At 46.2% G+C, this 21356-nt stretch overlaps 1 protein-coding gene across 1 annotated transcript in view; it reads right to left on the bottom strand.

Moving 5' to 3' along the window:
• The window catches only part of GYS1 (glycogen synthase 1), a 279620-nt gene that overhangs the window by 6860 nt on the left and 251404 nt on the right, over positions 1 to 21356 (bottom strand). The window contains exons 14-15 of the mRNA XM_069605881.1: positions 16979 to 17142; positions 15610 to 15690 (exon numbers count right to left, since the gene is read on the bottom strand). Of these exons, the coding sequence (XP_069461982.1) occupies positions 15610 to 15690; positions 16979 to 17142 (245 nt within the window). The remainder of the gene's footprint in view (positions 1 to 15609; positions 15691 to 16978; positions 17143 to 21356) is intronic.

The raw sequence follows: 21356 nt of genomic DNA, 5'->3' as shown, positions 1-21356 counted from the left end.
TAAATCACTGACCACCTGCAAAACCCCCGGGAGCGATGGGCTCCCGCCTGAATTTTACAAAGCGTACGAAGCGACCCTTGCTCCGACACTCCACAAGGTGTATATGGAGGCATACGAAAACGGAAACTTACCCAACTCCATGAAAGAGACAATTATCATCCCTATCCTCAAACCCAACAAACCCGCCAACAACTGTGAATCATACCGCCCAATTGCCATGCTAAACTACGACTGCAAGATCCTGACCACAATCCTGGCTAAGAGGCTGGTGAGGGTGATTGGAATCCTGATTCATGAGGACCAGAACGGTTTTGTGCCAGGACGCAACACCACCGCGAACCTGAGGAGGCTCCAACACATCATGGCAGAGACCTATGATCGGGACAAGGACCTAGCAGTACTCTCCTTGGATGCCATAAAAGCCTTCGATTCCATCTATTGGGAGTGGGTGATCGAAGCGCTAAAAGAATTCGGCTTTGGCGAGAGCTTTGTAAAGTGGGTCGAGGTATTGTATAACACACAGACAGCGAGAGTGAAGACTGGTAAGACGTTGTCCGAAGCCTGGCCGATACAGCGGGGCACGCGGCAAGGATGCCCGCTATCCCCAATGTTATACATACTGGGCCTGGAGCCAGTGGCTGCCTATTTCAGGACACAACACTTCGACGCGGGCATTGGACTGGGCAGTGATCACGCCATAATATCCATGTATGCGGACAACGTCCTCCTGTACCTGAATAACCCCCAGCTCAATGCACAAGTCGCGTTGGACATCCTCGACAACTATGCCCGATACTCTGGAATAACATTTAGCAAACTGAAGTCGTGTGCGTTCCCACTGGCCAGACTCAGGGGTCTGGATAAGCCCGACCTCCCAGATGTCAGGATACAATGGCAACCAGAGCAGTTTAAATACCTGGGAATCGAGGTGTGTCATACCCCAGCGCTCACGCACGAACACAACACGGAAAAAGCAGTAAGAGCCCTCCGCAAATCTATGAACTTCTGGTCGAAGTTACCACTGGCAGTAATGGGTAGAGCGGTAATAGTCAAGATGATAGTTCTCCCCCGTTTCTTATACCACTTAACGAATGTATGCTTCTACATCAGACCTCCCTTCTTCAAAAAACTAGACTCTCTAATCAAGGACTTCATATGGGGGTCGTCCAGACACAAGATCTCCCTGCCCACACTCACGCTCCCGTACAAAGAAGGTGGGATACAACTACCCGATCTGCAAAGGTACTACCTAGCCGCGCAGCTCAGCCACACAACGAAATGGCTCTCTGACGACCTGTCAGCAGAAGTAGGGCTCCTGCGACATCCGACTCCCAAACTGTTCCATAAAGAAAAGCTTTTGAACCAGACGATACAAACTTCTGGAGTCCCCATGATTGTTACCCTGAGCAGGCAGGTATGGGCCAGAATTGGCTTCCTTCGACAACTGAAACACCCCTACAATCCCAACACTCCCATCCTGGCGGATGTGTGCAAAACTCAGGCAGACTTAGCGACAGCTAGGAAATGGGAGAGAGCCGGAATCTATACATGGGGAGATCTGTTTAAAGACGGCACGTTCAGAGAACTAGAATCGCTACAAGCCAAAGAAGGCATCCCGAACACCCAGTTCCTGTGGTACCACCGCCTCAAGCGGACAGCAAAGGCACAGTGGCCTGTCTGGCCAGAAGAACCCCCACCGGACCCCCTCCTCCAGGAGATGTACGATTTAGCAGACGGTTGGAAACCGGTCTCCCGCTTGTACACCAAACTAAATGACAGACCCAACCCGAAAAGCGTGTCCCTGAGACAAAAATGGGAATCCGAATTAGGGACCACGCTAACTGACAGTGAATGGGAGCGAATACTACTGTACCCCAAAGAGGTGTTGAGGAACATTAGATTTAAACAAGTTCAATTGAACGTGCTATACAGGACATACATGACCCCACTAAGAGTTGCTACCTTCAACAAACATGCACCGCCGAACTGCCCCTGGTGCGGAAATGACAAAGCGGACATGATCCATATGTTTTGGACTTGCACCAAAACAGCGAATTTCTGGTCCATGGTGGAACGTACCTGCACCGAAGCGGGACTCACGAGATATGAGTGGAACCCAAAGGAATGCCTACTGGGAGCCCATCCCAGACTTAGCAAATACAAACACCTGGTCAAACTTATGGACCTAGCCTGCATCCTTGCAAAAAGGTCCATAGCAATGGCATGGAAATCCCCAAGGGGCCCAAGGCACGGACGTTGGCTTAAGGACCTGGAAAAATGGACGGAGGCAGAGACCAGGGCCTGGCAGGATGGAATCCGCTCAAACGATGATGACTCCAACGACACCCTAGACTCTTGGAAGGCCCTGGTGCGTGACATCCAATTTGCCTCCGACCACAAACCCCCCTGAGCTTTCACCCCTACTAGAGACTTGCTTGTGACTTACCCCCAAGAATGGTCAACCTGATAACCAAGCCCCCGTGACCTTGGGTGTGCCGCACACCAGCCCCTCTACCCCGCCACAATTATGAACAATATATTGAGCTACGAAGACTGTGGTAGTTAATTAGTTAATGTGACTTAGTTTGTTTGTTGTGTTACCGTTTGATGGTTGTGTTGTATTTATATAAATGCCAATAAAATACTTTAAAAAAAAAAAATGGTTGAGCAGGCTTCTGCATTTCCCATTAATGTAGTCTATAAAAGGGACTCCATGTGTCCACGAATCGCGCCCCAGAGTCACAATTGTTCGCTTTAAGTCTTTCCATGACCGTTTTAGGCAGATTTTCCCCAATTCCAGTGAGAAAGCGGAACTATGTTTTGCAGCTAGACGTAGATGTGTGGCTAGAAACCCCTTTACCGAGGGAAGAGGGTAAGGACCAGTGTTTAATTTGTAAAAAAATAAGTGGGGCCCAAACATTTTCTAGCACTCCTGTGTCACTCCGGGTGGGCAGTTCCCCACCACTGCTGCCACCCCCATCACAGTAATAGGTCAAATGACCGTTTTCTTTTTTCCAAAAGGAAAAAAAGACCGATTTAGAAAGACTGCTCCGTGACCACACCGAGCGGTCTTTCTTAATCGGACTGTCAGCCCCTATGCCGTACGCGAGTGCGCGCAAGGCCGGACAGGCACAGTGAGATGGAGAGGACGAGCCACAGGAGTCAGAGGTAAGTGTATGTGTGAGTGTGTGCGTGTCCGTTTGTGTGCGCGTGAGAAAACGTGTGTGTATGCGGAAGGGATTGAGGGGATGGCAGGGAGCAAAGGGTGGCTTTGGTGGGGATAACCCCCACCCCCCCGAATAAAACAAAACTGTGATGATGTCCCTTGTTGAAATGCGACCTTCAGAAAACAGGAAAATGACATAGAACCCCCATAACTGCCCCCCCCCCAGTGTCGACATATTTGGCGTTAACTACAGCTCGCACCTGCTCATTGTGGTTGATGGATGCACCGACTATCCCCACTTCATAATTAAAGTGAGTGAGACAATGACAACGAAGGGGGGGGGGCGAAATCACCTGGGTGGAGGGTCCCCGGAGATTGGGAGTGGGGGTGCCACAGGCGGAACATGGTATCCCCCTTTCCCTGTTGATGACCAACCTAACCCTCCCCTGGTCTTTATAGACTACTGTAAAACATTGCCCCACATTTGTCCTAAGAGAGTATTGGGACGAGGAAGAGGTGACAGAGTAATGAACACTAAAAACTAAATTCACCACTCTAGTACTGGGACGAGGAAGATGCCTGCAGAGTGCTGTGAAGGTCAGGCATGTGCCTCTAACTACAGTGAGGCAAGTACAATTGGGAGCTCACACCTGCAGCCTGTTCAGTGGTTGCAGGTGTATAAGAGGAAACCAAAGGAGAAACAAGGAGAGCAACAGGGAGGCCTGTATGTGAGAGCCTAGCAGGGGACCCTTCTTGTGAGCAGGCAGCCATGGTGGGTCTGGAGAGGAAGCCAGGACACCGACAGATGTCCCAGAGGACCTGTGAAGCCCAGCAGGTCTTGGGCTGTTCGACTTACACATGTGTGGGAGCCTCCGTAGTCGGGAGGGAACAGTTGGAGCTGCGAACAAGGAAGAAAGAAGAGAGGACATGTCTACGTCCATGGAAGAGAAGCAGAGCTGTTGGCGTGTGCAGGGAAGCACCCGGAGTGTGAGCGGGGCTCGCAATGACCGGCCGCCAGCCAGCGAAGCAGAAGGGAAACCGCAGAGAGGAACGCAGAGAACAGGTGAGTACAGGGAAATGTCACTCGAAGCTGGGGCGCTCCTAGGGGCTATGCATAAGTAAAGAAGTGCCAAATGAATTAAAGCTATTAGCTGATGAACGTTAAAAGGGAGAACGCACATTTGAAAGCAACCTATGAAATAAGAAGGCATGTATACAAGAGCAAATACAGAAAAGTGGGGAATAAATAAGACCAGCACAGAGTGAACTTTATGAATGGATACAGTGCGGCCAGGCCAAAGACGGGCATAAGACGTGACATGTTATGGCAAAACCAAGAGGCTAACCAGGAGAAGCCTTGAAAGTGTGAACCTGCACATAAAGCCAAGAGGCCGACAGGAGAAGTTAAGTGAATGTGAATCTGTACTCATGGGTAAATACAGAAGAACCTGTGTGGGCTGAAGAGCCTGGGGTCCCTGGTTGCGTGACCTGTGATGGTGGACCGTGTAGTCTGACAACTGCGCCTAGACCAGGGAGCCCTAAATTGTGAAAGCCACAGACATTGTGAAACGAACCCAGAAGGAACACTCTAAGTGAACTGTTAATGCAATTCAGAAGGTGGGTCAAGCTGACCTAGAGTTGTATTGAAAATTGAAAGACTGAAACAAGTAATAGTTGCTTCATTAAAGTCTTGGGGGAAGGGAACACATACTTGATGAACTGCAAATGTTGTCTTGAGGGCGGAGCCTCAAGACCCTTTTCTTTGAACTGTGTTGCTTTGAACTTGGGGAAGGGAACCCCCGAGGATTTGTGGAACTGTGTGAACTTGGGAAAGGTAATCTCAAGACTTCTGTGGATCTTTCTTGAACTTGGGGAAGAGGAGCTGAAAAACCTTCTGTTGATCACCATTTCTTTTATTATTGACATCCCTACACATTGTTTATCTTTAATTGAGAGGGCAAGGGTAGGTTTTGGACAAACACAGGCTTTTAAGTTGAACTCTATAACTCAGACTTTCGTTAGTTTCGCACAGGTAGGGAAATCCCACCTTAGCATAGGGCATGTTAGGCCTTCTACCATCCTGACCTCCGATTTAATAAACCATTTTACTGTGAACTTTGAATTGGTTGTCTGTGTCTTGCTTCATGATGCATTCACATTAAGCACTGCTAAGGACTCATGCTCAGCTCCCAGAGTGACATCATTGGGTGTGTACAGATTTAGTATTTCCCTAATTGCGTCTAAAACTAGAAGTGTGGGGCCGCACCACAATATATGAAGTGTTCATTTCTGCCCACATTTCCACCAACACCTATCGATTAATTTAATATTGATCGCGTGGAGCCGGTCAGGAGTGCTACTTGTGTACACACATAGTATGGTGTGCACCCCTTAGAAAAGATGCAACATGGAAACAGATAGCTAAACACAAAGAAGAAAAGCGCTTGTTACTTTAAGGCAGCTAAGCTGCACCGCTATGCAGGAATGCAGCATATTGGCAGTGGACCCTCAGTTTATTTTTTCATACGGAAAAGAGAAGAGTTTGTGTGTTAAAAGACACTCCCTTTTGGCCTATATTCATTGGAGAGCCAGCAGGAGTTATTAATTTACTGAAGATACCCTTGGTGGAGGGCTAGGATTAAAAGGAACTTCCTTCATCATATCATCTTTATTAGTTACTAGCGGTCCCTGGCCACGCGTTGCTGTGGCTCAGTCTGGTTAAATGGAAAAGAAAGAAAAGAGAAAGCGCACGTTTCTAATATGTTTGATTTCACAATGGCTCTGGCGGTTCTCGAAGTTGAGGCAGTTTAATTTTCCCGGCGGCGCAACACCTTCCTTTCGTTTCTCCGTTAAATTTCAGAGCCTTGAAAGAAGGACACACTTCAGTCATGGTGCTGATGAGAACATGCCGGCTCAAACTATAATCAGCAGCTGGGTTGTACCCAACGCAAGGCGATTGTACTCGCGCGATTGCTGAGCACGGAGTCATGTGTGACACTGATCTGCTGCTTCTCTTTGACGTCTTTCAGCCACTCTTAGCCTGTCGCGTTCATTCTGTTGAACGAAGCAGATCTGAAGCTGCAGAACAAGATCGCTGTGCTCGCAACCGTGCATCCTGAAGTCTGGCTGCACGTCGCTCTGCTGCTTCCTCGGCCCGTATTTGAGCTACAGAAACATTGAAATGGAATCTTAAAATATTTAGTATAGCGTGTGTTGCTTTTACATCCAACAGATGGCGCTGTTTTTCAGAAAATGTATGTTTTTACCTGTCACAGGTGTGACAACTATGTATAGTAGGTACATAAAAATACGCGCCTATTCGAATGCAACACTGTCAAAATTTCAAAGCAATCAGTGAAGAACATTCGGAGATTTAAGATTTTGAACAAACGAACATTTACATTTTTATTTATATAAACACTGCACAGCTCGGCCCTCCTCCCCCACAACCTCAGGAAGGATGTGAAGAGAGGATTTAAGGATGCTTGCTCCACTGCTTCCCTCGAAACAGAACATGTGGATTCACCTTCTTTTTATTTCTGTATGGTGGTGTATGGTGATATTCTTCATAAGAGCCAAAGTAGCTACTTTTCCTCGTGTGGAGGGAGTCTTGAGTTTTCCGATAGCAACTTATTCTAGGCAGTGGCAGAGCCAGGTTTTGATGCCGGGGGAGAGTTGTTCTCCTCAGGGGGCAGTGCAGCGGTCCGGTCAGAGAGGGGTCGGGTCACTACCATTTGTTTCAGTTAGCACAACACAATCACCATATTTGTGCAATGCCTGCAACAGATGGTGTTTTCCAACAAAAGTTTTAAAAAGACCTTTTGTATTCAAGCTCCTGAATTGCAGACTGATCTCAGATTCCGGCTTCTAGTTCACTTAAGCAAAGTGTGTGCTCACAGCCATATTCTTTTATCTCATCTCACTTCTCTAATATGCCACAATTAAAAGTTTATTTAAGGTAATTCAGCTCACACAATCTGCTGCTTCAAAAACCTGCACACCTGTTATTTCTACACAGGCAAATATTAACAGTAACAATTCACCCCAATATATTGCAGATCGCCTTATAGTCTGTCAGTCTACCCACAACCTACGGTCCTTAGACTCACATAAATTGCCACAACCCAACTTCAAGCTCGTCATGTTCGATGGCAGCACATTGGGTGTCCAGGCTCCTTCAGCCTGGAATATGTTGCCTCTAGACTTGAGATCTGCAAACACTCCGGAAGAATTTAGGAAATTGACTAAATCCCATCTTTTTAACCATAAACCGGACTACAATCTTTTCATAGGCACGTCGTCATCTTCTTGATAGTCTCCCTCTTTTTGGGTTTGTTAGTCCTGTTTTTGTTTCCTTATTGTGCGCTCTGAGCCCCGTGGGTGTGTGGCGCAGTATAAAAATTAAATAAAAATTATAATATACTGGACGGCGACACCACAGTTTATTTCTCTCCTGCAGCTGCCTTACTCGTGGCAATGTGCTTTTAATGTAACTTCCAATTATGATATTGTTGCGTATTGAAGACCACTCAATCTATAATATGCACTTATGTTGTCATTAAGAGGGCCCGTTTGTGTTGTCAGTACAGACGTTTCTGTGTTCAGAGGATGGACCTGTCCTTCTCTTGCGGTCAATGCATAGGTTTGTGATCAGAAACGGTGGTAATGAAAAACAAATGTCCCCATCGGAGCAGAAATTCCTGCACAGAGAAGCGAAGGAGCTGAATCCATCCATCGCTATCCCCATGTCGAAAAGACACTGGGCCTCATTATAACTTTGGTGGAACGGGTTAACGGGCTCCGCTAATGGAGGCGGACCCGTTAAAGCCGTCCCATGAAATTACGAGGTCCCCTCGCGGGACCGGGTAAGGACGCCTGGTAAAACCAGGCATCCTTACCGGGTCCCGCAAGGGGAAGAGGGAGCCAACAACGGGCCGGTCGTAATCGGCCCGTTGTTAGCTCCCCTCTCCCATTCCCATTGAGCCCTATGGGGGGGGGGGGGGTCAGATGGGAATGGGGAAGGTCCGGGCCCGGGTTCCCAGAGGGAGGAATTACTGGGCCCTCGAACTCGGAATGGCCCGGTAAATTCCTCATCCTGGGAACCCGGTAAAGGAGCCCGGTTTGGCGGCAGCCATGGAGCCAATAGTTCCATGGCTGCCGCCAAACTCGTAATGAGGCCCACTGACTAACTAACATCACCATTTACAACACTTTTAGCAGAAGTAATTGGAAACAGCCCCTACACTTACAGGCACTGGTAGGTCTGAAGGTCTGAAGATAGAACAACTCAGCAAAAGTCACCTAAACGGCTGAGCTGGCTTTGCAGTATTCTGCTTTTGGAATCCAAACTTCGTGAAGAGACCAGTTCGTATCTACTTCACTCAGCACAAGATAGAACGCAGAAGAAGCAAGCCAGGATGTAACAGCCCCAGGGCTTCAAGTCAGCTGGGGCGAGCCCAAGCAGGCTCAGAAATCTCGTTCTCTGACAGGGATCTACGGGGGCTCACTAATCTGCCCTGGCAGCCCCTGCCGCTACAGGGCAAGCAATTTTTTCTAAGGCCTGAAGCTCTCGCTCCCCAGCTCGAGAGGCAGCGTCACCATTAAGGCTGAAAAGTCGAGGCGCTGTCCCCTGCCAGGCAAGCCTTTAGAAAATAAATGCAGAGGGGAGAGAGTGCTGCTCTCTACAAAAGGCTGCCTGGCAGGGGTGCATGTAGCCCATTGTGCTGGAGCTCGTCAAGGGGGCGTGGCCTAATGAGCCGACAAGCAACCCCCGTTAGGCCACGTCCCCTTGATGAGCTGAACAGTCCGAATGAGCCAATTCTGGCAGGAGGCAGAGCGTATCTTCACTACTGGCTGGCAGCTCGCTCAGTGAATTGGCTGGGCTGGTGGTGGGCTGCATGGCATGCATTGCATTGCATTATGGCCCCGGTGTCCTTTTGTCACCCTTACCCACAGGACCCTGCGCCATTTGCCTTAAATACCGTCACGGCTGTGACATGCAGTCAGCCTCTAAATGGAGTGCAAAGTGTTCTTAAACTTTAACTTCTCTGATAAATCTTGGAATTGGGGGTGTGTTTCGCACTTTAGAAAGGTTAGCCTTAAACAACTGAAGAAGGAAACGTGTAATGCATGCGATGATCGATGCTTTCGCCAGTAATTACCAGTTTTAATGAATGCTCTAGGTTTTATGATCTGCAGCCAGGTCGCATGGGAGTGGTGCCCCGGCTCCTTAGTAAATGAGGGGCAGGCCGGCAGCACATGGATTACAAACCTACAAGTGTTGGATACATGGCTGGCGATGGAGGAGGCACTTTTCTTGACCTTTCCATCGAATTAAACAATTATAACACTTGGAAGTGGGTTCGTGGGAGTGAGTGATACGTTGGTTGGTAGGCGCGTGAATGGGGAAAGAGCAGTTACTGTGAGTTTCAAAGAAAGATAGGATTCTGTGGGTGTGTGTGACCAATAGGGCCAGAGTCAGACAGTGACCACACAAAGCACTGAGCGAGTCTGCAGTGCACTGAACACATGATATGACACCTCACTCCTTTGCCTTCTCAGAACATCTCCTTGATGTAGTTAAGCAAACCTTATTTCCATACTTATCCACATAGTAATTCTCATCACCAACCGTCCCTCGGCTATCCACTGTGCAGTGCTATCCGAGGTTTAACTCCACTAAAACTGTAGCTATCTTTCTCCCAGCTTTTAATTCCACATAATTTCCACACTCTCCTACATCTTCTCCATGACCTTTATGCCTGATCCTCCCAAGGTTCACAATTAGGAGGGGGGGTTCTTTACCAGTGACCTGCACTTCAGAGTTCATCTCTACTGTGGTCAGGCATAGCCTCCTTAACAGCCATAAAACCGGTCACCCTTTTCAACTGCCACTCTCCCCAAAAACTCATGAGATACCTGGTCCTCAGACTAGTTAAGAGCCTCAGTCTCCTTATGGGACACCCGCCTCCTTTACTCTTTTGCTACTCTCAATAAGGCAATGTCTTTTGAAAACCTCACCCCCTACAGCCCTGCACACCACCACAGCATGGGGTGGCTATGACTGCAAACATTATTCACTAATTCATGTACCCTATGGTTAATATCTCTGTGGGCTAGCCTCGACCAGTATATAGCTGAACAGTTATCCTGGTACCCACCCATATCCCTCTATTCTCCCAATGTCATCCCTCTTCAAACTAACTGCCCCATCCAACCTGTGCTGCATGCAGCCTGCCTCACGCTTTCGCCCCTTCACGCCTGGCTGTCAATGGAACTCTATACCCACAGAAAGGAAGGCCATTCCAACCGTGACTGGCTTTACACTCACCCTTAAGAACCACCTTCTTTCCAAGGAGGAAGTCTGATATTTATGAAGGGCTAGCACCCTCCCCTTATGATAAAGAGGCATGCGGGCAATCTGTACAGCTATTCACTCATATACAAAAATACCTGAATTTCGCTGATCCTTTCTGCTGATGTTAATTGCTACCAGAAAGGCACATTGTGAGGCAAAATGTTACAAGACAAACTCATTCTAAAATTCCTTCAGGATATCCTTACTCACCAGAGTTTAAAAAGGAAATCTGTTAGCAGTAAATGTCCATTTGTATTGTTATCTAGTGGGATCCTAGCCTTCCTGTTGGTATCATACAGCAAATTGACTCCACTTTAAAGGATTTGATGTTCTGGTATATGGCCTTCTTGCCTAGATGGATATTCATGAAGTCCTCTGGCAGATCTAAAGTTCCATATTAAGCATACTCAGAAACCTTGTGGCCACTTGAAGCATTAACAGGTAGAAACGCATCACGTTGCCTTTCAATATGAACCAGCTGATCCAGACTGCATAACAGCTTCAAATGTGGAGCCTGGTATAAGATCAGAAGGCCGGGGGCACCACAATTGGTATGGCTAAATTGGGCATATCGGAACCTTTGGACCAATTAAATTTCAATTATTCCCTGGGGGAGGAGAGGAATTGGTTGAAAAGCATACAGAAACGTGCCTGAGGCTGTCGATCAAAAGGTCACCCCCCCCCCCTTGGATCCGGGATCCAAGAATTTAGAAGCAAAGTCTTTACATTTTGCGTTTTCTACCTTGCGCATCACTGTATCACTGTAATAGCCCCAAGCAAGAGAACATCTGCGAGACACCTTTTACCGCGATTTTCTAGAAACAATGTATTCAATGTTTCCGCAAACATTCTGTGCTCTCAATATGGGTATTGTAGTCATGACTAGGTTCCTTGGAAATAGCCAGTGCAAGATTGTCTGAGATTCCCACAAAAGTGGTACAGCCCTCATTCTTCCCCATTTGTTCAGCTAAAGAATTGGGTCCATCTGTGCATTTACATTTTCATGCACTTGCATCTGTGATTTATTTAAATTTTTTTAAATCGGGGCGAGTCCCTGTAGTTTTCTCCCCGGTTATATTTTCAATACCCCCTCACTCTTATTTCATAACAACTAGGATTTTTCCCTGCTAAATGAGCAAAGATGCTTTAAATACAGATATACAGATGCAAATGCATAAAGAAGCTGAAGCACCATGGATTGCAATACCCGATTAATGTAAATCCCTGCAAACTGTATCAAAGCCTTTGCTTAGCTAATCATATTAATAGTAGACATTTGACAGATCCGTCACAAGAAGTGTGTTGGCTGATCTTGTTAACTCCAAACTTGTAACCTCTGGAATTTTCTACCCTCGGTCACTTCAGGAAATCGACTACCATATCACATATTCCACAAACATAAAAATACAAGTAAAATAGTGTCTCCATGTTGTGCTTCTGCAATTTCTAAATATCCCAACCTTACCTCCATGGTGACTCTACGGGTGTCTACGAACCCATTACAAATGACCATAACATAACTATCGTATTCTCCATTTGTCCATCAAGACAGTCAGCCTATGATTCAATCAAAACTCTTAAAATTTGATAGATCAACGATAGCTCCTGCATATTTATTTGGAAGGTCTTCCTTTGTTAGTCCAAAATCCCTGAGTTGAGAGCTGATCCATGTGGGCTCCCCGGCCTTCCAGTGAGGCATCTTTTACCATCATCTATGCTGGTAGAGTTGTCTCTAAGGGGACTTTGTTACGTTGGATTTTTGCCACCACAGGTGTAATGATCCTTTTTTTTGTGTGCAGAGATCATAAGCTTCACCTCCCAGGCACCCATTTTCTGGGAACATTGTACTTGTATGCATACTTGAGTTCAGGACAGTAAAACTGCAGGATGCCATGGAACCTAGAAGGAAGGTTTACCTGTCTCACTGAAAGATGACAAATGGCTTGCAGATTGAGGAATTTCTGGTGGATGGATGACATCCGTTGAAGGCACACACCATTTGTGTCCAAAACATCGCCTGTATGTAGTAGTCGTTGAAGTTTAACAGAGGATTATTTCTCCAGGTCCACATGAAGACCCAAGAACTTGGCACATATCCTGTAAAGCTACCTTTGCATTATTTAAAGAGTTTGTCTTTGTCAACCAGTCGGACAGCTAGGGATAGGTGTAGACCTTTTTGAACTTTTAGAAGTGCACCAACTACCGCTGTTTACCTTGAGAAAATTTGGAGTGGATCGAGGTTGAATGGAAGGACTTTTCTTGAAAATATCAGAATTCCAGAGTTTTATGGTGAAAACCCAAAACTTTCCGTATAACCACATTGTGAAAATATGGGGCTAGTATATTTGTGGCATACATTCAATCACCTGTCTGTAGGGGTTTAAAGTTCTGGTGTGATGCAAGGATTCTGAATGTATCTCTTCTTCACCCACTTGATTTGAACCGTGAGGTTGAGCATTGATCTGTGCCTTTTTTTTACTTTCTGAAAATTAATGGGATCAAACGGCTTTCCAGCCGTTGCAATGGTGGCACTCTTCTCATTTGTGCAATAGTCAGCGGCCTCCTGGACCAGCCTGACCAGATGAGATCGCCGTGTTAGGAGGAGCCAAGGGGAGCTCGAAAACATGACTTTGTCACCACCGTCACAAATGTTTCTCTTACAACCTTTTCCAAGGGACAAGATGATTGGAGAGGCTTCCGCCCATTTGGGTGTTGTGATGAGAGGGAATAACATGAGAATGATTACTTTGGTGGTGGCTTGCCTATGGCTGGCAACAGTTGACCACCTCCTTTTCTGTAGTTTGAGAGGTCTGAAAGTCTTTCATATTGTATATTGTTGGTACTGCTGTAGTTACTGGTTGTAGGAGGATCACACTCACTGGTGAAAACCCAGTCCCTGGTGACAGTAGGGTGATCTTCAAAATCTTCACCTTTGGCTCTAAGCCCACAGACTGAGTATGCCTGCTTCGGTTTTAATGCCCTTCACTTATCTGTGTAGGCACGAAAGAGTTGGGTCGGAGAAGCAATGCCCTGAAAAGACTGGAAGGCTTCAGATGGAGAGTCAGGCAAGTCTTTCAGAAAGAGTAAAGTATTTTGCAACGGATTGGGCAGTCCTCTATAGTGCGAGAAGAAGAAAGACGAACTATGCAAACAGCATGGTTATCTTCTCCAGGAATTCTGACCGCCGTAGGTGGCACATTGTCAAAAAGTGACTGCATCCTCCTGAGGGAGTGCAGCAAATACCAGATTGGAGTTTAAAACAAGGGGGCGAGGGGACGACATTATTACTACAAACACGGGTCTCTGTTTGGAGAGGCAGACAGGAGACTTCAAGTATAGATGAATATGTACTGTTGTGGAAACCTTTTGGTCAGGACAAAAACTTCCCTCACTGCTCAGAGATCCATAGTCCACATTATAGTCAAAGAATTAGACGAGGCACAAGGATGTAACATTGAATACTGGTACAGCCTGGGAGGCTTAACGTGATAGGTTTCTTCCTCTGTTCATAGTTGGCTGCCTGTTACATGGTTTCACTTTGTTGTATACAGCACTGACAGATCGCTGTCTGTATAAAAACAGCAACAATTTGTTCATATGGAGGAACTTACAAAAATGTAACAGAAAAGCAAGCCAGATTGGAACACATACTTTTTAAAATATATACTTGCAAATGTAACATTTTATTTTAATGAAGTCTTAAGAAAAACTCTGCGAACATCCAGGTTTCTTTATAGCGAAGGCTATAAATAGTAAAGAGTGCGAGGGAGAAAGAGGGGCTTGGTGCCGAGGATACACCCCAAAGTCAGACTCTGAACCTGAAGTGGGCCAGACACTTTACATCAGACTTTGTGAAAGCAGAATTCCCACATGACAACTGAATATTCAAACATGGGGCATAAAAAAGTAATTTGATGTTGGAAGAAAAAGAAAAACAGTGTAAGGGATGTCTGGATATGTTTCTGCCAGACAGTGACTATAAAACAATGCAAACCTCTGTTAAGGGCTTTCAGTAGACCTCCAAAGTGAAAAGCATCCAAAAGAGGGCAGGCTGATGTGAATTCTATCCATGCCTTCTTCACCCTAGGCCCGTGTGTGCCCATCACGAAGGCTGGCCATTGGCAACACAGACACCTGCGGTCACTGGTTCGACTGGGACCACCATATGCATTTTTCAGAACTAAAAGCGACATTCCTAGACCTAAGGTTCTTCGGACAGTCTGTATGGGGACAACGGGTTCTTGCCCACACAGATAATATTATGGCAGTGTTCCACCTGAATGAGCTGATTGCCTCCCTAAACAGGCAAGTTCTAGAAGTATGGAAGTAGTATATTCACCATGGAATAGACATTGTGTCCTCCCATCTGGCAGGCGAACTCAACAATGAGGCAATCTCTCACTCGCTCTCTAGACGCTCTACCAGGATGGGGTCTCTCCCAAGATGCAACACACCAAATTTTCACAAGATATGGCAGACCTTTGCTGGTCTTCGTGACATCGGAGAAGAGGAAATAGCCGCTTTGCCACTGAAGGGGCACGGGGATGGATTCCAGTTGCTAAACTTAACAGCTGGGTCACTAAGAAGCTGACTCATGGCAAAATGGGCGCCTCGTGCCAGAGCACTGAAGTCCTTAGAGATGCTTGTAAGAATACCATGTGAAAGCAATACACCGCCAAGTGGGCGATGCTTTGTCATTGGTGTTTGCAAATGGATCTAAATCCACTCAAGACCTCTTGATCAGGACGTGGCAGACTGACTACAAGCTCGAGTCATACAACACCTACCAATCGGCTATGGATTCTTACTTAAAGAGGATTATGGTTAATGGTCTGGCTAGACTTGATCTGTGTAGTCAACTAGCTTGCCATTCATGGGAACTGAACGTGCCTCATGTTACATGTCTCATTCATAACAATTCTGAACCTACGGCATCTTCAGTGCAAACACAAGGGCACACCCTTTATGAAACTCATGTTCTAGATGGTGAGGGCGCAAGGCCCTTTTCATAAAGAATCTGAACTACGATGACAAAAAGGTCATAGCCGGGTAAGATCAAACAATCATTAGAAATGGCAGTACTTACAGCAGTGGGTTCATGGGGCTCGTAGGTGAAGTTGTCCGGGAAAGCTTTGGCGAGTGCCATGTGTCGGGCATACATATAATACTACAAGACAAGAGCAAAGAGCCACAGATCAGAACTCACTTTAACAGGCGTGTAACAGAATCCCACTTCATCCAAAATCTGAACATGCCGTTCCATTACTGCCTTCTGCCAGGAACTCTCCCAGATTCAACCCAGCACTCCCAATTCTGCACATTCCAAAATCATATCCATTCTCGAAAGGAATTCTTTTCAACATGGTGCTCTCCCATATGATGCTTGCTTATATATCTAAACGCACAGGCATGATATATTTTGAGTTCGGACAGTCTACCACAGTCCATCATGTTTCCTAAAGCTTTTCTCAAAGCATCTCTCTATTTCCAGATGTTCTACCAAACCAAATAACTCATGCACGTCTTCTCCATATCCCTTCTGATGTCAGGCTTCCTACTAGCATAGGTTGTGACTTGAGGTTCTTACTAAAGCCTTCTTGCTGCAACACCCTACTTCTCCCCACAAAATGAATGAATTCTCACTTCCTTACACATCCATGCATTCAAACAGTTGGCAGCCCTTTGCTCTCGCCAATTGTCTCAGACTGCCAGCACTATTCCACCTTACTAATCCCCCTCCACTCACACGAATCCCATAAAGACCCACACAATCAGCTCAAAGTCTTCCTTCATTGCCCATTCAGAGATGCTGATCAAACCTGCTCACTCATCGGACACTAATCAAGTCTCTATCACTTAATCGCTATAAAAAGCTTTTAGTCTCTCGACCTACAATATCAATATTATCTCCATCCCTTCATTTTCCTTTCACATATCACTCAGTGTTTCTTCCTCACCCTTGTCCACATTGTTCATAGTCTACCTCTCGTCCTTATTCCCCCAGACTGCTGAAGGGTACCCCTCCTTTACCTGTCCCACCGCACTAATAACAGTGGCTCTCTCTTGGCAATGCTCTCAGACTCGCAGCCTTGTCCACTCATGCACATTGCTAGACAATGCAAATTCCCTTTTCACTGCTCTGTCTGTCCCATCATGGTCTCCCAACACTTCTTGAAGTCCCTCTCTATTACCCGTCCCTTCCCACTCAGCTTCGTGTTCTTTTGATGCTGTCCCCATGTCACTGCTAAAAGTATTTGCTTTGCACGCCCTCTGACCTTACTCACAGCCTCCCCTCCCTTGTACATCTCTGCTTTCAGACTTATTATTTCTTGCCTCTCTTGGTCGCTTCCTCAGACTGCCAAGTCTCCCTCTTTTACAATGCCCTCCCACGGTTCACAGTACCTCACACTGCCAAAGGTCCCTCCCATACTTCGCTTACAGTCTTACTGCCTTACCCGCCCAAGGTACTTCCAGTCCAGCAGGTCAGATAAGCGCTCAGTTCGGTTGCGCTGGATGATCCTTTGGCGTCTCGTTTGTTGGCAAAAGCTATACAGGAAGGAGGTGAGCTGTGTGCAAGAGTCATCCAAAGCGCGGAAACGTCGGTCCAAGATATATATACCTGCAACGAAGAAGATCACTATTAAGGAGGTGGTGGGGCAGTGGCAGCAGCTGAGAACAGCAGAGAGTGAGTGTGTGCTTGTGTGCGTGTGTGTTAGGCAGAATCCTGTGCAGTGCCCTTAGGGACCACTACACCCGATTAAGACTACAGGTGGCAATACAAGTTTTACCTTTGGTACAAGCCCGTACTACTAAGTTATAGTGGTAGCAGTAGCAGAGCAGCCAGGCTTATCTCAAGAGTATATGAGCAGTAGCAGAGATTACACAAAGGGACCACAATTACTTTGACTCAAGCAAACACTGACTCAAGGTTTCAGGTAAAAAAATATAAGTACATTTATTTTTAAACCATCAGTTATAAACACAACACCTCTATTAAACTTCAAACAAAACCACGTGTTAAATATAATACAACTAAACAAGTCACTTTGTACAGTAAGTCTCAAGGTAAGTACCCTGTGTTCGAATGAACTGGTGTTATGAACAAAACACGATACCGCGGATACAGTTGCGATCACTTTTTGACAGTTCGGTTTACTAAATAAACGCGTATCCGTGACATGAAATGCTACCGGGGCAAAAACACACTTAGCACCTGAGATACCCAGAGGGAGTTGGAGGCAAAAATCACAGGCAATATTTAGGTTAGGCAGACAGTATCGAGAAACACTCAGAAACAGGAGTTCAAAAGTCAAAGGGTCGGAGCCAGAGTTAGGTGACGCCGGAGACCTGTGCCGAAGATCACACCGTTAGACAGTTCACGATTCAGTGTAGCCAAAAATTACTTGAATATTGTCAGTGTTCGGAAGCAAAAGTTATAAGAAGGAGGGAAGACTAGGACGAGCCTTGAAGATGAAGAAAAAGGGATTCACCCAGTTTCCTCGAGTAGAACACAGTACCTTATTCCAACGATGCAGCTGGTGTCCTGGCAGTTGTTCCTGTTGGTTTCCCGCAGACCCACGATTCCTGGAGCTTCGTCGTGAAGGAGGACGCCTGAAGGGGGTCTGCACTACACAGGGCTGAAGCCGGCAGCAGCGACAACGAAAAGGTGTTCTCCTTAAAAACAGGAGAGGCTCAGCAGGTGGCTATCCGGACCACTACAGCAGTGTGCAGCGATTTCAACCACGGCGAAGATCTCTGGCTGAAGAAGGTGAGCTGGTTATCCCCACCAGGCTCAAGGGAAGAAGACTCCGGACTGGATCTCCTCTTAGTCGTTGAAGGGAATATAGCTCAGGACTGCAGCAGGGCTTCACTTGGACGGGGTAGTTGCAGCAGCCGGCGTTCTTTCCGCTTCTCTTCGGTTCCTTTGTAGTTCCAGAGGCGACTGACTTCTAGCCCAAGAGACCTGCCTTTTATGCGCAAAACCCCCATTCACACAGCCTGGCTCCCAATCACGCAGCAGGGGGGTTGTCCAGCCGGGACAACCACCTCAGCCAATCATGGCAAAGTGCGACTCGGGTTTCCAAGGATACCCTGTGCAGGGGGTGACTACACCCCTTCCTCACATTCAGTCTACCTAGACACCCAGGCACCAAGAGAAGGACTTCTCTGCAGAAGCCCGCCAAAAGACGGTGAACAAAGAAGGCGAACCTAGTTTGCCGTGCAAAGTAAAACACAAGAAGGACTTTAACAAAAAGAAATGGTGAATCAACCCAACCAGAGCCAAAAGAAAGACGATTTGGTCAAGCGGGTTTATGTGCGAGGCTAATATAATAGCCAAGAACAGTACCACATTTAACTAATATAATCGCGGTAGAAAAGTTAGGGTAGCTACAACTGCCACCAGCCAAGTCGAATTGTTGAAAGAGCGAAACAATGCTCAGGGAGATACAGACCGAAAAGGGGTACAGATTAGCCCTTTCCAGTACTCCATGTAAGATGGGGCGTACTGGGTCTGTGTTAAGGATGACTATGTAAAGTAAATGGCAACGTTACCTTTCTCTGGGGGACAGTAGTCAGCCTCAGGGAAATGGAGTCAGAGGGAAGTCTAAAAGACAACCCTGGGTTACTACACTGAAGGTGCTGTGTAACCCATACAAGAACAGGGGCACTTGGAGTGGTGTGCTCCAGTGCACAAGATCACACAATGAGTAAAAACACATAGGCCAAAACACATTAAGAGTGGAAAAAGGATGTAAACTCTTACCAGGTGGAAAAATAAACTCCAGAAATCCAGCAAAGCTGCTGGGGGACTCACTAGGTGAGGGAAATTAGCCCTAGAAGGAGAATTCTCCCTAACAGTGTGTAAGAGAGAAGGAGACAGAAAGACAGTCAATGACTCAGGATCTCCGGAATTTTAGATTCACACGCTTGAGACTGCAGCCCATCCTCCCCTCGGAGATCTCTACCAGTTAACAGGCAAACTCAAATGTTAACCTTTTTGATAGCATTTCCTGGTCACCAACCTCTGGTGATTTCCGCACGTTACTCAACATAGCACATTTTGTACTGCAAATGTTAAATCTTCCAGGCTCATACAATGTCTCTGGAGAAGTCAGAGCACTGTGGCATTTTTGGACAGCAAAAGTCAAGACCGACTGAAGAAAGGAGAAAATGATCATTGTGAATATTTGCAGCAGATTGCTGGATCTTTCTACCTCAGTTTTGTTCTTTCCAACCATAAAGATTGGATATTAATAAAGAGGAAGTTGGTCTCTGAGGCGGTGTGGGGGGTCCCGTGAGGATAGCTCAGCGGCAAAGTGTTCGCCTTGGAAGACGATACGAAGCAACACAGGTTCGATCCCCGGGTCCTAGCAACCTCTGGGTATTTTATGTGCACGTTATAAATACGCAACTAAGACAAAAATAAAAAAATTACGCAACTAAAAAAAAAAAAACAATTCCTGTAACAGCGCCTCAAAGCCAGCAGGCTGTGTGAGCGCTTTAAAAATGCAAATAAATAAATACAATAAAACTGATGAAACGAGCAAAAAGGACTTGAAGTGCAAGTGGGACCAAGGTAAGCAATGCGGATGCCCGGCTAACTCAAGATCTCCTTTCGCCACACACGCTGGAAGGAAGAGAAGTGCAGTCATTTCCATTAAGGGTGGGACAAAGGAGAACCAAAAGATACCAGGTGAGCTGAACATTTTATTTATAAGGGTAACACTCTGCATCAAACTTGGACAAACTTCCAAAGTTAAATCTCTACAAAACAATTCCCACAATGAAGGTCAAGACCCATCGAGCAATGGAAACCGTAGACGTTTGTGCTGGCCAGTCCAAGAACCAGCAACAGAGAACAGATGGCCACAGCGTGATCCCTACAGAGCCTGCATGATATGCATACGCCAAGGGTATTTTAGGTTCTCCCCGCCCTCAAGGTAATGTAGCAACATCCATGATTTCATTTGGAGTTCTGTGCACAACCCTATCTTTATAATACACCTATAGGGGCAATTAAAGGAGCGAAAACGCAACCCATTCATTCTGTTGCATGTGACAATATCAAATGAAAACACATTGGCGCATTTATCAAAGTATTTTCCTTAGATTGTCAAAACCTTCTCCTTCAATTTTTCTTTAAAAAAAGGGAAAATGTGTGTTTCATATCTGGGAAGACACCCATCCACTCAATTGCAGCTCCCTACCATCTTTTATTGAACCAGCTGAGTATCAACTCATTTGGATGGTGCAGAAAGCCCTACAACTATGATAAGGCTGCCCTGGTGCATTCCTTCTAGTTAAGACGTGTAAATTACACGTGTCCATCACAATGCCTGTTCTCTACACAGAGTAACCAATTTCTGAACCCTGCCCAATGCTATTAAAATAGGGAAAGGGACAAACTTTGCACAACTCAGCTTCTGTTGTTCACATTCAGAAAATCTAACAGTGAAGTGCTAAAAGAGTGCATGGTCTTGGACTTGTGGAGGAGGATCATCCAGAGAGCATTCTAGCACCCTCTCGACCTCACTTTTTCAAATTGGGTCATTCAAATGGGGGCATTAATGCCTTCTGTGTTTGTGGTAAAGAAATCTGGGCACTCCCCTATTCAATTCTCAATGACTTCTTCTCAATAGTCTGAGATTATTCCGTATTTACCCCATCACAGGGGTCTTAAGATCCATTCTACCTGCAGCTTTGAATAAATAATCACATTTAAAAAAAAAATGATTTCATCTGAGAAATGTGTCATGGATAGGAATCTTGCAGACACCTCCTATCTTTTCCCGAAAGTGGGCACCTTGTGTACCCCATTTTTGGTAAGTTACC

Source organism: Ambystoma mexicanum, chromosome 1p (assembly GCF_040938575.1).
Source record: "Ambystoma mexicanum isolate Mex_15411 chromosome 1p, UKY_AmexF1_1, whole genome shotgun sequence".
Taxonomy (NCBI): domain Eukaryota; kingdom Metazoa; phylum Chordata; class Amphibia; order Caudata; family Ambystomatidae; genus Ambystoma; species Ambystoma mexicanum.
This window is presented reverse-complemented; position numbering and strand designations above follow the sequence as displayed.